Source organism: Microcebus murinus, chromosome 3 (assembly GCF_040939455.1).
Source record: "Microcebus murinus isolate Inina chromosome 3, M.murinus_Inina_mat1.0, whole genome shotgun sequence".
NCBI lineage: Eukaryota > Metazoa > Chordata > Mammalia > Primates > Cheirogaleidae > Microcebus > Microcebus murinus.
Genome location: NC_134106.1, coordinates 114,065,833 through 114,078,042, shown reverse-complemented (window position 1 = coordinate 114,078,042; position 12,210 = coordinate 114,065,833). Strand labels below are relative to the sequence as shown.

The window sequence follows — 12,210 nt, the reverse complement described above, 5'->3', positions numbered from 1 at the left end:
CTCCCTATAAAATAAGCCCTAGCAGGATTTCTAAGCACTGGAGCAATAGAAGCCCTACCCGGAAATAAGGCCTAGTGACGGGCGTGGCTACGCAGCGTGTCTGCACAGCCCCTGCATTCCGAGGCGGAGCGGTAAAGAAGACGAGCAGCCCTTCTCATCTGCCCCGTGAGAGCTCTGTTGCTCCACATGAGAGATTGGGGCCAATGGTTCTAAAGGAAATAGAGTAGCAAGAAATTCAGGATGGAATTTGGGGTTTGGAGAGTGATGATGATGTTCCAGAAGAAGACGACTTAACTATATTTGAATAAATGTAGATGGTTGTACCGTGCTTAAAAAGAAACAACACATCCCCTGAAAGAGAAGCTCTAGGTTGTCTTCTTGAGGAAAAGTAAATATAAGACCCTGTCTTATTTTCAGGGAAACATGGTAATTAGGATGCAAATCTAGGCTGAAATAGGATGTTGGAAATGTATTTACAAGCCCATTAAAGATGGAGCCACCTGCAACTTAGACCTGGGGCAAACAACCCCATGCCAAGAGCCACAAGCCAAGGTCTGCCTGCTGTGCTGTCGCTGTTGGGTGCTCACCGGTTTTGTGTTGTTGTTTATTATAAGCAGGCAGCATAAGAGGCCGAGGGCGAGGTGCGGCTGGCAACAGAGCCCCAGGGCCCAGGGGCTCCTACCTTGGGGGATATTCTGCTGGCCGCGGTATATATAGCCGATATCATGAAGGAAAAGGAAAGCAGCAAGAAAAAGGATATGAACTTGTGCCGAATTTGGAAATCTCTACCGTCAATCCAGTTGCCATTAAACCTGGTACAGGTCAGTATAAACCAGATGGAGAAAGCATTCCTTCAGCCTAAACTCTGGCCCTCTTTTTGAAGTCAGTCCAAGCCTTTCTCGGGCTCTCAAGTCTGCACATGGCCCTCTCTTCTCATAGATAGCCAGAGACTAGGCAGAAACAAACCTGAAACTTAAGGGAACGGTCTAGCTCTCACCATGCTCGCATCAGAGTTTCTGGGCAGTAAGTTTTTCAAATGGATGTCACCAGTTGTTAGGCTTTTTCTGCATCTACAGTAGGCAAAGTTGTAGCAGGGGTTGGGGTCAAGGGGAAGAATGGAGCAATATGAGGCTCTCTGTGTCTTTTAGCTAAAACCTGTCTTTTCCTTACTCAGGCATGTTTCTATCTCCAACCTTCAGAAGTCAGGGGGCCCAGCTATTGCCATTTTGAGAGTTATTAGGAAGGGTAGAAAATTCCCCTTCAGGAGCAAGCAGCACCATTTGTCCATGATCTGAGCGAGAAGAGTGCCTGGGGACAAGGTAGCGGTGCATGTTTTTGCAGCTGTTAATTCCCTGTATTCTGATTTCCAGCACTCATTTCCTCTTCTACCGGGGTCAGTGATTGGGAGTAGGGATGCTCGAGTATTTCAGGCTAGGGGCTAGGGAACTTGAACTTCACTTTCACCCAGGCCCCACAAACCGGTTTGCCAATGTTCTTAGTGCCCATGGTCACCTAATGTGAGGCAGGTCTTCGGATTCAAACCTGCAAAGTGCATGAACTCTGTTGTGAGTCTAGCACAAACTCGATAATCACACGTACCACACATGCAACCAAACATATGGAAAGTTCAGTCCGTAGATAATTGGAATGATCCTCCTCTAGACCTCTTCCCGGCTTCACGGAGGGTACATTGAAGAGCTGTTTAAAGCTCAGCTACTCTGGTTTTCTTCTGGTTGAGACTGTACTTCTTCCCTAGCTAGAGTCAAGGAGCCTATGCATTTGGGACACAGGTTCACATTGGCCTCCTAGGGCTAAAGAGCATTTTCCCAGCAGAGCCCTCTTTTGAAGAATCCAGTGAAGATTTTTTTTGCCTGGATAAAAATTATGCAATCTTTGTAGTTAAATGACTCCTTAGACTGTATTTTCTTATAAATACCATTGGCAGCTGGGCATGCTGGCTCATGCCTGTAGTCCCAGCACTTTAGGAGGCCAAGGCAGGAGGATTGCTTGAGGCCAGGAGTCTGAGATATACTTTTTAAAAAATAGAGAATTTCCTAATTTCTTAATGGGCAACATTGTGAGACCCCATCTCTATAAAAATTTTTTAAAAAAATTATCTGGGTGTGGTGGTCCACACCTGTAGTCCTAGCTACTTGGGAGGCTGAGGAGGGAGGATCTCTTGAGCTCAGGAAACCAAGGGTGTGCAGTGAGCTGTGATCGCGCCTCTGAGCTCCAGCCTGGGCAACATGGCAAGACCTTGTCTCTAAAAAGATAAATAAAACAAACGCCTACGGGACTGTGAGCAGTGCAAAATGGATCCTATAGCTCTGTAACTCCATAAAACAGAACCTAGATATAGGAACTGTTGCTTCTACTTGTTGGGAAAGGGACTCCTGTTGGCAAGTTGCAATAGCCTAAGGTTTAACAAGAGAAAATCTGTTAAACAATCTTTAGCCATTTAAAAATGCATTCTGGGGCCTGAGGGCCAGAAGTGCTCAGAGTCAGTACACCCCATGTGACTCCAACTCACAGCCCTCTCTGGGCCCCATCCCTTTGATTCTGGTTCTGATCATCCAGAAAATTAAAATTTTATATATTGGGAGAGACACCAGGGTAGTAGTGCAATATCTACGCACAAGACCAATAGAAGATACAATTGGAAAGGCAGATAAAAAAGATTTGGCTAAGATTTTAGATATATTTTAATGAGTGGTTGTACCATTGTTTAGCTTACAGCTATTTATCTCTTTACATTCCTTTTTTTTTTTTTAAACAGAGTCTCACTCTGTTGCCTGGGCTAGAGTGCCGTGGCGTCAGCCTAGCTCACAGCAACCTCAAACTCCTGGGCTCAAACAATCCTTCTGCCTTAGCCTCCTAAGTAGCTGGGACTATAGGCATGTATCACCATGCCCGGCTAATTTTTTCTATATATATTAGTTAGCCAATTTCTTTCTATTTATAGTAGAGACAGGGTCTCGCTCTTGCTCAGGCTGGTTTCGAACTCCTGACCTTGAGCCATGCTCCCTCCTCGGCCTCCCAGAGTGCTAGGATTACAGGCGTGAGCCACTGCACCCATCCCAAGTCAGTCTTTAATAGAATAAATGTACCTATAGTTGTAGAAAAAACATAAATGAAAGCATTCTTTGTGTATACATTTCATATTTTTTGCTTATCCTTTCAACACATACAACAAGCACATACACAAACCCCCCTAAACCAGGGCCTTTTGATCTCCTTATCAGACATTGAGATTTAATGCTATGTTTTTGAATCTCTGGTTGCATCAGCCCTTTGGACATCAGTCACAGAAATTCTTTGAATTGGCAGGTCCCACAAAAAAAAAAAAATAAGTCACTCTACCGCTTCACTACTATGAGCGGACATTAAGAAATCAGGGAATTCTCTATTTCTTTAAATTATGTATTTTTCCTTTCATTGGTAATGTTGAATTCTGAAATACAGGAAGAGGAGGATATACACAGGTCTCTGAGTTCTCAGAATGAAACCCTCAACAGCACCTGCTTCTTAAAAAATGGTGAAAGCGAAAAAGGCAGTCTGGTGCTGAGTGAGGTGAGCGAGAAGGAATGGGCAGGCTTACCTTCACGCGTGTTGCGCCTTGAGCCGCCGATGTCGCGTATTCTGAGTCCGTTTTCTCAGAGGTAGAAGGCCCTTTCTTGCTTAGTAGGATATCAAGAATAAGTTTCAAAATGAGCTTTTTCTGCAGAAGCAGTGAAAAATGCTGGTGCAGAAGCCTAACTCTAGGCTTCCCTTCTGTGCAGATCTCCTGGGAGCCTCCACGCCTGTGGTTCCCTTGGGAGACGTGCAGGGAATTGCCGGCCGCCTCCCATCTCCTCCTTCTGGGCAGCAAGCACCTGCTTACATGGCTTGTACGGAAAGACCATTAATTAGCTCGGGGAGGCCCATGACCAATAAACTTGGTTTTAAACATGCATTGAGTGTTTGGTGGACTGTTCTTGGTGACTGAAAGTGATTGACCTGTTTTTCCCTCTTTGTTTCTCTTACAGTAGCCATTCCCGCCATTGGGGCCCAGTATTCCATGTTTCCGGCAGCCCCAGCCCCTAAAATGATTGAAGACGGCAAAATCCACGCAATGGAGCACATGATAAGCCCTATTGCTGTGCAGCCAGACCCAGCCAGTGCCGCCGCTGCCATTATTCCTGCTGTGTCCACGCCACCCCCCTTCCAGGTTGGGTTCTTCCTGCAGTCATTGTAATTTGTGTGTGAAGCCTCTTTTTATCATGGGTGCATTTAGCATTCAGCACTGAGAATTTACCATGTGCCTACCTCTCTGGTAGAGCCATGGGTTTGGGTGACATAGAGCATTTTTAATGTGAATCACGACAGAAAAAAATTTTAAATAATCATTGGACTGCCCTAATATTATCATTGTATTAAGGATGGGAAGCTGTATGAAAAATGACATGTGCGTGGCCGGGCGCGGTGGCTCACGCCTGTAATCCTAGCACTCTGGGAGGCCAAGGCGGGCAGATTGCTCAAGGTCAGGAGTTCAAAACCAGCCTGAGCGAGACCCCGTCTCTACTATAAAAATAGAAAGAAATTAATTGGCCAACTAATATATATATATATAATATAAAAAAATCAGCCGGGCATGGTGGCTTGCACCTGTAGTCCCAGCTACTCGGGAGGCTGAGGCAGGAGGATCGCTTGAGCCCAGGAGTTTGAGGTTGCTGTGAGCTAGGCTGACGCCACGGCACTCACTCTAGCCTGGGCAACAAAGCGAGACTCTGTCTCCAAAAAAAAATGACATGTGCGATTTTTCACAGTGTCATAATATTACACAGACCATTTTTTTAAATGGCACTGGAGAATTTCGAGCTCATGTTGTTAAAGAGTGACATTAGAAATCCAGGAAGCTCTTTCACATTTTTATATTCCAAATTGCAGCTTGAGAAAGATTTTAAAAATATGTTTATACCCATATATGTGAGTGTGTGTTTATATATTTATGTGTGTTTGGAGGGGAGAGAGAATATATATACATACATTAAATGAAATTGTACAAAATCTGCTTGTAATCCTCTCCTCCAACCATATCTCCCACTGTTCCCCTATCTCTTCCCAAACTAATCTCACCATTTTGGACTCTTCCCCCACCTTTGTTCACAGTGTTCTCTTTCTTTTTTTGAGACAGAGTCTCACTCTGTTGCCTGGGCTAGAGTGAGTGCCATGGTGTCAGCCTAGCTCACAGCAACCTCAAACTCCTGGGCTCAGGCAATCCTCTTGCCTCAGCCCCCCAAGTAGCTGGGACTACAGGCATGCACCACCATGCCCGGCTAATTTTTTATATGTATTTATAGTTGTCCAGCAAATTTCTTTCTATTTTTTGTAGAGACGGGGTCTCACTCTTGCTTAGGCTGGTCTTGAACTCCTGACCTTGAGCAATCGGCCTCTGCCTCCCAGAGTGCTAGGATTATAGGCATGAGCCACCATACCCACATTGTTCTCTTAACTATGGTTTCTTTAGTCTCACCTCTTCACAGAATCTTTCCCCACCTACCAGGCCTAGAGAATCTCTCCTATACTTCTCATTACTACATTATTACTTATTAGCTTTTGGCTGCCAACTGTTCTGTCTTCCCAGTTAAAATGAAGCTCCTCCAGCCCTCAGGCTCTTAGGTTTCTTTCTATCTTTAGTGCATAGCACACAGAGAGTATGTCTGTTTAACAGAAAACACAATCTTGTTTTAAAGCTATTCTCTGTGAGGCAGTGAATCATGAACACCAATCACAGACATCATAATCAGGCCCAGGGGCTCTCATCCAATTGAGTGAGAATTATCCAGGGCATGTGTTTAAAAAACAGAGATTTTGGGGCTCAAATCCCTGAAGGTTCCAATTCAGTTGACCTGGGCTGAGGTTCTAGAATTGATATTTTGTACGAGTTCCTCAGTGATCTGGAGACAGAGCCAGGCTTGTGAACCTCCACAACAGGATCCTGCTGATTTGCCTTTGCCTACTCTGAACATCAGTGTTGACTGCATTATTCACAGAGGGTCAGGCTGGTTGAAGTTTATTCATCCATCAGTATGTCATCAAGTGTTCTTTACTGGACCTCCAAAAGACAAAGTAAGGACTCGGTTATAGATGACTCACTGTAGAGTGACAGGTAGGTGTGGTTACTGCTTGTGGACTGACTATAAATATCTGTGGTAATTTGCAAGCAATACCTAGTGGTATCCGACAGTAATTTCTGATTCTTCTTTACTGACAGACTCATGAACACTCGCTAAGTGGTGTCAGTTCTGGTCAGGTCCAAATTCCAGGACCCATGATCATGTTCTGGGCCCCAGACTATTCCTGTCTCATATCAGTCTGCACTAGAAGTTGCCATCAGGTCCTCATTCATAGTCTTAGCTTATGAATTTGCTCAAAGTACAATCCATTGATTCCCATGGAGATTTTTTCCTCCTCTAGCAAATTCTGCAGAATACCTAGAGCTCTTACTTTTTAACCCAAGAATGGCTTCTTTGGTTGTGTGGGGCCTTGGTGCTCTCTCTGGAATCCAAGTACCCTGTGTCCTCAGCTAAGGTCTTTAACCCGGGTTCTCTGACATGTTTTGCCTTCCACCTCTTTTGAATTATCTTCCAAATTGCAGCAGAGGAAGGAGGATTTTAAGCACTAGTGACTGACAAAAAACACCTTCCTGAGCGTGATTGCACTGGAAACTGATCTTCCAGTGTGGCTTTCGGACCCTACCAATGGGGTCCCGTTGGTCATCCTCTCCTGCCTGGCAGGTGCTCCGGGATATTCCTGTTTATATAGAAAATTTCACATAGCCTTTCCAAGCAATAAAAAAATATTTGCTGGCATAGACTTAATTACATCTTCAAATTAATCTCTCATACTTTTCTCAATGTTCACAACACATCTGTGGTGTAGGTAGAGCAAGGGTAACCATTCCTTTTTGACAGCAGGGAATCATCACCTGAATTGGGAGTTAAAGATGTCAAGTGCATAAATGTTTTCTCCACTACCCCTATTGCATTTCCTTTAGCCCTTTTCTTTGATGAAGCTGTGTTAATGCACTTGTACATTGGTACATATCCATGGGGGGTACATTCCAAGACCCCCAGTGGATGCCTGAAACCACAGATGATACCAAACCCTAAATGTGCATGAATTTCTTTTTCCTTCTTCACAATTTCAGGGATAAATTTCCTCCTTACGGTAGATTTTACCAACCTAAGCATACTTTTTTTTTCTACTAAGTCAAGAAGTTTTACCTTTTCACTTAAAGGAAGCACTTTATGGCTTCTCTTTGACACATCCAAATTCCTAACATCATTACTCTTGTGCTTTGGAGCACAATATTAAGTAAAATATTAATATTAAGTAAAATAAGGGTGACTGGAACGCAAGCACTGCAGTACTGTGACAGTCGATCTGGTAACGGAGGCGGCTGCCAAGTGACTTGCAGGCGGGCACAGACAGCGTGGGGGTGCCGGGCAAAGGGCGATTCACTGCCAGGGCCGGGGAAGGACGAGATTTCATTGTGTTACTCAGATTGGCATAATATTTAAAACTTGTGAATTGTTTGTTTTTGGAATTTTCCATTAATATTTTCAGGTCATAATTGACCGCAGGTAACAGAAACTTCAGAGAGCAAAACCGTGAGTACAGGGAGGACTCACCGTGCCACGTTTGGCTCTTTACAGAAGTGCCTTCCCGGCAGGTAGGGCTCGGGGAGGTGATAGAACTGCCTTAGAGCCACACGGCTGCTCAGGGGCAGAATCGGGACTGGAAGATCAGATGCCTGATCTATGCTCTGTCCTTATATCGCAGTGGATGCCACCCTAAAAGGGACATCACAGGGACTGGAAAGAGAAGCCATGAGTTTAGTGATTCCAGGCTAAGAGCTGGGGCACATTGTGTGCGTGACCTGGTGTCGGGGTGTGCAGCCTGGACGCAGGTGTTGTTCTGCACACATGGAAAAGTTTCTCTCGGGTGTCACCTTCCCTGTGATTTCCTCCCTTTGGTCATTTGTTATTAAATCGATGGCCACACATGTGGAAAAGATGGCTTGTGACTTTCTGTGAGCCACAGTCTTGCCAGTTCCAAGCTCCTCTCCCAGGTCATAAAAGGTCACTAATGAAATATGCATTGGTTCAGTTGGTAACTCAGAGGAGAAAAGAAAATGAAATATACGTTGGATGGTGTTGTAGGAGGCAGGACAGTGCAGGGCTAAAAGTGCGAGCTCCAGAGTCGCACACTCCACTGCTTAAAAGCTGTGTCGCTTTGTGTGAGTCATTCAGCACATCCACACTTCTCCATATAATCATGGCACCAACTTCACTGATGGCTGTGATGATTCAACATTCTCATACAAATAAGGCACTTACTGTCTGGCAGACAGTAGTGTCTCAGTCGTTATCAGTTCTGATTGTCATTGGTATAATTATTTCAATTATAGTTATTCTCAATTCCCTTCCCAGCTCGCTCTGAGGCATAGACTGATCAAGTGGAATGGAAGGTGGGAGATTCAGAGTAGAGCTCAGAGAAGGCCCTTCTTATCCACAGCTTCTGCCTCTGTGGATTCAACAATTGTGGCTTGAAAATATTTGAAAAGATAAAAACAATGAAAGTAACAATGCAACAATAAAAAATAATACAAATGAAAACACCCTATGACCTTTATATATATAGCATTTACATTGTATTTGATATTATAAGTAATCTAAAGATGATTTAAAGTATGCATGGGTTATGTGCATAGGTTATGTGCAAATACTGTCTTTCTCGTCAGGGTTTGAGCATCCGAGGATACTGGCACCCACGGGGTGCTGGAGCCAGTCCCCTGCAGGTGCCGTGGCGCGCTCCATCCCAGCATTCCCTTCGCTTCCTGGTTCTCTCACTTTCACCAAGGCCATGCTCACTGAATTTGAGGATGCAGCTCCACCTTACCTCTTTCGTGTCTCTTATACTGTGAAACCTCACTCCTTAGCTGCTTGTTATTTGTGTGCACCTCTGCCTTCCCGTCCTGAGAAAGGAAACCTTGGCTTTTGCATCTTTGCGCCCCCATTCCCTGGGAGATGCTGGTTGAGTGAATGGACGACAGGTACATGCGTGTGTTTAGGAAGGATTCTTTTTGTGTTCCCTCCTCAGGGCCGCCCAATAACTCCAGTCTACACGGTGGCTCCCAACGTTCAGAGAATTCCGGCTGCTGGGATCTACGGGGCCAGTTACGTTCCGTTTGCCACTCCAGCCACAGCCACGATCGCCACGCTACAGAAGAACGCCGCCGCCGCCGCCGTGTACGGGGGGTACGCGGGCTACATACCTCAGGCCTTCCCCGCTGCTGCTATTCAGGTCCCCATCCCCGACGTCTACCAGACGTACTGAGGGTGGTGACAAGAGCGAAGACCAGCCCCGGAAACACCACTGAAGGAATGCTTTACTATTTATGAAGAAAGAACATGTTGGATTAGCACATGTATGCAACCTGAAAGTGAAGAATGCTATGAAATCTCATACTGAAATATTTTATATACATGAAGTTTTCACTAGTTTTTAAAGACTCTTTTCAATTTAGCAGGCCTGTGTTCACACATTTCTAAGAGACTTGCAATGGTCCGTGCCTTGATAACATCTTTTAAAAATTTGTATGCCGTGCTACATTTGTATAGAGGTTTTGGGGTTTTTTAAAAGGATATATTTTCAGTATGAAGGTTATTTTCTTAACTTCTGCACTCCAGAGATTTCTATTTTGTAGTACCTTCAATAGTATATCAACTATATATTACAGAAGCACACTTGAGCAGCTAGGGAACTATTTTGAAACATATGTTCAATATTTAAAGATACAAACAATAGTGCTTTAAAATACTACATAAAATGTCATTTTAAAGGTTATACTGGAAAGTGCAATTTTAAAAATGAGTAAAACCTCTCTATTTCTACTGGCATTAAGGGTTGACGGTGTTACTATGTGTTAGCCATGGCGGTTCTGGTTTTTAAGAGAAATTAAACACACAGTCTCTCCTTAAGCCAGCATTGAAAGACTCATCATAGTTCTTGAGTCCAAACACTGGAAAGGGCTCACCTGCCACCGTTGCCGGGGCTTATTCTCCATGTGCCATTACCATTAAAAATGCCTCCCCGCCTCCATGTGTCACTCTCTCCCCTCCTCCCCAAATCCCTAAACCGACCCAGTGTTTGGCAGGTGTAGGACAAACAAATAACTCTGGTAGAGAGAACAGCTGGTGGGTTTTAAACTACTTCTCCTTGGGTTTTTTGTTTTCTTTTGGGTTTTTTGTTTGTTTGTTTTGGTGGGGAGGTATTATCTTTAATGTTTGCTAGTTTCAATAGAAGAGTAAGCACAAGGTTTTAATAGGTCTTTGTAAGACAGCTTTCCATACCCTATTCAATTAATTGCCCAGTATAAAACTTTAATTCCTGTTCTAATGCTTTTTTCATTTTTGAAGTATGAGTTTGCAGGGGCAAAGAATGTATGTTATTGCAAACAACGCCCCCACAGGCTCTCATCAGCAAAGACCTTTGCTTCTAGTTGCCTTGTCATGTTTCATGCGAAATGTCTGTCCTCAGGGCGTTGGAATCATTATGCTTACAGAATGGGGCGCTTTCTTCTGTCGCTGTGCTCTTGGCAGGTGAGCTGAATTGGGGTGTGCACCTCCAGGAGGAGTAGAGACCTACAGGAATTAAAAGGTAGTTTGTAAATATCTCCTAATGCTTGTTTTTAGTGCTTTTATGTTGTAGAACTTCATGGTATGTAGTTTAATGCAAAATGATGCATTTTATTTCAATGTTATTAAAGAGGTTTGTTTTATTAGGAAATAAATGTATTGTTGCAGTGGTTTGTGCCTGTTTAAAGGCTTCTGTTTAGCAGAGTGAATGTAAAATGCAGTAAAATGTTAAGATTGTCATCTACTTTGTGAAATATATCAACTTGGAATCTTTTTAAAAGGCTCAATCAAGGAAGTGAGGTGTGCAATAAGGTAGCAAACACAGAATTGTGTTTTTATGTCATGTTAGAGATCCATAAAATCTTTCCACTCACTGGTTTTTTTTGTTTGTTTGTTTGTTTTGTTTTGATGATGGAATTCTTACTTGTGGATTATTAATAGGATCATGGCCTTAGCCAATACTTTTTTTTTGTTTTAAATTAAGAGATCCCCAAATGCCTTTTCCCTCCCTCATCTTGGGATGAGAGATGAGCTTTTATATATAAGCAATATTTATTTAACTATTCTATAAAATTATTGAGTGCCTGCTAAGGCCTTTAAACATTCCTAACATTCCCTTCCATCATTCTTAAATGACATAAAGTAATTGTGCAATGTTCCTGATCATGGGCCCAGCAAGCTGCACCCAAACCCAAATCTGTTGGAATGAGTAATTCAACAAAAATGCATTTTGGATCCGATCCTTATCCCTTGACTGCGAAAGAAGGATTGTCACAGAGGTTCACCGGATGAAACTCTGACCCAGTATTCTACTGTACTTTACATGTGCCTGTAAATTATTTGTAAGAAAGAAAGAAAATGGTATTTTAACATGGCAACTTCCAAACTACCTTAGAAACAAATGTTGTGACATAGCCAGCGAAGTGTCAGTGAGCCTGGTATGCGTGGACTTGTCTGTCCCCGTTGTTTCAGAACCATTTCACGTACACTACTGAGGTAAGTTTATAACTTGAAATGTGAACTTTTTTTTTTTTTAGGGTTAAGAACAAACTATATAAATATACAAAAAAAAAAGGTTTTAGAGTTCTGTTTTCAGACATGCTAGTAGTTTAGTTATCTTTAGCTGCTTTGTATTTGAAAATCTTTTATGTAGATTTGCTCCATTTACGGTACATTCATAGGATGTATGTAGAAAATAAAGCTTTCTTCAAAGCAATTTCAAGACCTTATTTTAAATTGTGTTTTCTTTATACCAATTTATTTTTTTTCTAGCAAAATTAACAAAACCCTTTTAGCATAGAAGGGATCAACTAATTCAGTATTTTCATTTGGGGAAATTGGCAAGTTACAGTCATGTGTTTGGCTTGGAATTACCGTTGAAGTTGAGTTGCATGGTTGAATTGTGAATTACCAGCACCCTCAAACCAGCTCCTGCAAACGCGACTCGGCATGTGGGTTGAATGGGACGAGGCAGAGCTTGTCACTGCTCTCGGTGCTGAAGTTGTTTATGATTCCAAAAGCTTCACAC

At 43.1% G+C, this 12,210-nt stretch overlaps 1 protein-coding gene across 2 annotated transcripts in view; it reads left to right on the top strand.

Moving 5' to 3' along the window:
* RBM47 (RNA binding motif protein 47) overlaps positions 1–11,060 on the top strand; it is a 167,824-nt gene extending 156,764 nt beyond the window's left edge. The window contains exons 5-7 of one of the 2 annotated variants that reach the window (XM_012753922.3): positions 618–821; positions 4,026–4,207; positions 9,145–11,060. In XM_012753922.3, coding sequence (XP_012609376.2) covers positions 618–821; positions 4,026–4,207; positions 9,145–9,381 — 623 coding nt within the window. In that variant the 3' untranslated portion in view covers positions 9,382–11,060. Of the gene's footprint in view, positions 1–614; positions 822–4,025; positions 4,208–9,144 lie in introns of both variants that reach the window. The other variant, XM_012753913.3, reaches the window with a different exon arrangement.
* The last annotated feature ends 1,150 nt before the right edge of the window (positions 11,061–12,210 follow it).